Consider the following 3106-nt stretch of genomic DNA (forward strand, 5'->3'; position numbering starts at 1 on the left):
CACACACACACACACACACACACACACACACACTCTTCTCTGCTTCTCTTCTGAAGTCTTTAACCTGCTGTGATGTCTCTGAATACTACATTACCCATGAGCCTCAGCTGTCAGAGGTGTGAATGATAACCAATCAGTACTCTTGAGTTGAATGAGTACTTTTACTGCTATTACTTTTTAAATTGTTGTATTAGTACTTTTACTTCGGTAAGAAATACTTTAGACCTCGTAGTACTCTTGCCGTTTGAGTTCAGGTTGTTATGTCCAACAGATCAATAAATGAAAATCAGAGACTTTTATTTCCTGTTTATTCTTTCAGAATAAAAGACAAATTAAAAGAAACTTTGCTGTCGTCTGAAACTTTAAAACCAGACGGAAAAACATCCAGCGACACTTTTTAAAAACCTCTGAACCCGACAATCGTCCTTCAGATAAAGTGCATAAAGTCCAACTGAGAGAAGCTGAAGGAGCTCCTGATCTTCATCATCATCACCTCACCACAATAAAACCAGCTGAGGCTCATCAGACCGACAACAGCAGGAAACCATCGATTCATCTCTTCACTTGATCCTTAAGTTGTAGTTTAATGAAAAACAAAAGTGTTTATCTACTCAAAGTACTGTGCGGAAGAAGAAGTATCCGATTACATGCTGATTTAGTTGCTTTTCACATTAAAGGTTCATTCAAACCCTCTGATTGGTGCATTGTTTCTGTAGATGACTTTATTCTGAAATCATTGTACTTCCTGATATGAAAACATGTTTTCTGCTGAACATCACTCATTCACATGAACCTTAATTTTGAAAGGGTTATCATTCACTTCACTGACTTCCTGCCCTACAGGACTTTCAAAATAAAGACACCTTCAGACTTTTATGTTATTGTTCTGAAACCCATTTCTACACTTTTTTAATCTTCAGGAAAGTTGTCAGCTTTTTAATCTTTACTGGTCTATTTTATATATTCTATTGTTATTGATTAGTGCTAAATATAATATAATATATTGTATCGCTTTATGTCCTGGTTGTCATCAGTGTTTGCTTGTGACCTGCATGCATCAAACATTAATATTGATGATATTAATAATGATAACAGTAAAGGAGCTGCTGCTGTCGGTCCACACAGGTCTGATGATGTCACTGTGAGAATGATCACATGACTGTCGACCGGTTTTCTTCTTCTGTCAACTTTTAGTAAATTTGAAGTTGCGTAATGTTTGGATTCTGTATTGATCCAAACATGAGTGAAGTCCGTCCGTCGGTGTATTGATTATTGAGCCGTCCGTCTCAGCAGCGCTCTGTGTGATTGATTGGTTGGTTTCCATGTTTGTGATGTGTTCGTTCTCTAAAGACTCAAAGACCTCCGGACGATCTTCTGAGCAAGTTTATAGAACTGATCTCTGTCCTCACGCCACATCTTAGACGCATCCACGTTAGCTCCACTCTCATCATTAGGCTCTGAGAGGAGAGGAAGGAAACAAGGACACAATGGAGGAAACAGAGGGGAAACAAAGGGGAAACAAAGAGGAAACAGAGGGGAAACAAGAGTGTCAGTCTTAAATGTCAGCATGACTCCAGTTCTATGTTTAATGTCATGAAGCCTTAGTCTGTGTTTACCTGCCAACATGCTGACTACAGACAGCAGGATCTTCTCCACACTCTGGACTGGACTCCACCTCTCTGCACTGCTCTCGTAGCCCATCGGATCGTCACCTGGAGCGTGAAGGATGGAGATACACACCCGACCATCTGGATAGACTACAGGAGGAGGAAGTAGTTAGTATCACAACAGGAAGTCTAGAAACACTTTAGTTCAGCTTCAGTCGCATTAGACCAACACACCTGAAGAAGGTCCAGTCTGAAACAGGTTCAAAGAGAAGTCGAGACGCTTTTACATTGAAAGTCGAGACTCTTTCTAGAGAGGGTTTAGTGTTGACAGAGGAGACTTTTGTGAAAGTGAAGACTCAGGGACTTCTTTAGAAAAGGAGATTTGTATTTATCTTGAATTTAATTTGAGTGTCCTCACATTTACTACAAAAGCACCGTATGTTACCGTCAGTTGAGGCAGGAAATGAGAGATCATCATCAAACATCTGCCGGTGTTATCAGGTTGGGATCAGCTTCCTGTCATGGAGGTTCTTCATGCTCTCTGACACCTGCAGGTTCTAACAGCTACTGTTACTGCAGGAACCAACCATGTGTGTGACTATTTAAATAAAGTTTTATATTAAAGCTCAAAATGATCCTTGAGTTTAGACAGTTTGAGTCTCTGTAGCTCTCTTAAGTGTTTTCTTCTTCATGCGTTTCATCTTTATCTGCTGCTGTTTGTTGATGGAGGATCAGACGCTTCAGTTACAGTAGGAGGTTCATCTCCGGGCCATGCTGGTGTCTGTGATGGTGATGATGGTGATGATGATGATGATGACGGGTCCCCATTGAGCGTCCTCCTCCTCTAATCAGTACGGAGCGCGCTCAGACTGTCTCCCTGCTGTGACATCATGGCTCAGGCTGCAGGCCACTAATCACAGCGCTAGTGACAGCATGCTAACAACGTGCTAACAGCAAGCTAATGGTGCAGCGCGGCGGGTCCCGACACACCAAATGACTGGTTTGAAGCGGAACGCCGTCTCAGCAGGTTGCCGTTGTCGTGGAGATGTCACGTGACGACTCAACTAAAGAAACGTTCCAAAAGAACCAAACTTACTGTTGGGGTGGAACATGTCGCAGGTGAACCTCATCTTGGGAGGACTGAGAGGATAATCAGACGGGAAGCTGAGGAGGGCTGGAAACACGCCTCCTTCAAAACAGGTATCCTGAGGACCCCTGAAACACACAGGAGAACCGGCTTAGAACCTCGTGAGGGTCTTAAAGTCCAGTGCCGAACACGCAACACAACCTCGTCTGGGAGACTGAAGACACGACTGAAAAGACTCAACAAGAGGACAGGAGAAAAAAAATAAAATTACACACACACACACACACACACACACACACACACACACACACACACACACACACACACACACACACACACACACACACACACACACACACACACACACACACACACACACACACAGACACACACACAGACACACACACACACA

The 3106-nt window shown here is 42.8% G+C and overlaps 1 protein-coding gene across 1 annotated transcript; it reads right to left on the minus strand.

Annotated features, from left to right (window-relative positions):
- Positions 1-291: 291 nt before the first annotated feature.
- Positions 292-2999, minus strand: LOC116401515 (ubiquitin-conjugating enzyme E2 G2). The gene is made up of 3 exons (XM_031879955.1): positions 2704-2999; positions 1617-1757; positions 292-1457 (listed from the first exon to the last, which is right to left on the minus strand). Exons 1-3 carry the CDS (start codon positions 2735-2737, stop codon positions 1345-1347), a joined length of 288 nt encoding a protein of 95 aa, XP_031735815.1. The 5' UTR covers positions 2738-2999; the 3' UTR covers positions 292-1344.
- Between the last annotated feature and the right edge of the window lie 107 nt (positions 3000-3106).

Source organism: Anarrhichthys ocellatus, unplaced genomic scaffold, assembly GCF_004355925.1.
Source record: "Anarrhichthys ocellatus isolate YVR2014 unplaced genomic scaffold, GSC_Weel_1.0 scaffold496, whole genome shotgun sequence".
NCBI classification, from domain to species: domain Eukaryota; kingdom Metazoa; phylum Chordata; class Actinopteri; order Perciformes; family Anarhichadidae; genus Anarrhichthys; species Anarrhichthys ocellatus.

Coding starts and splice junctions, on each gene's coding strand:
- LOC116401515 (XM_031879955.1), bottom strand. CDS start 2,737: ATGAGGTTCACCTGCGACATGTTCCACCCCAACA. Junction 1,758..2,703: donor CGACATGTTCCACCCCAACA/GTAAGTTTGGTT, acceptor CTCCTCCTGTAG/TCTATCCAGATGGTCGGGTG. Junction 1,458..1,616: donor TGTAGTCAGCATGTTGGCAG/GTAAACACAGAC, acceptor CTCTCCTCTCAG/AGCCTAATGATGAGAGTGGA.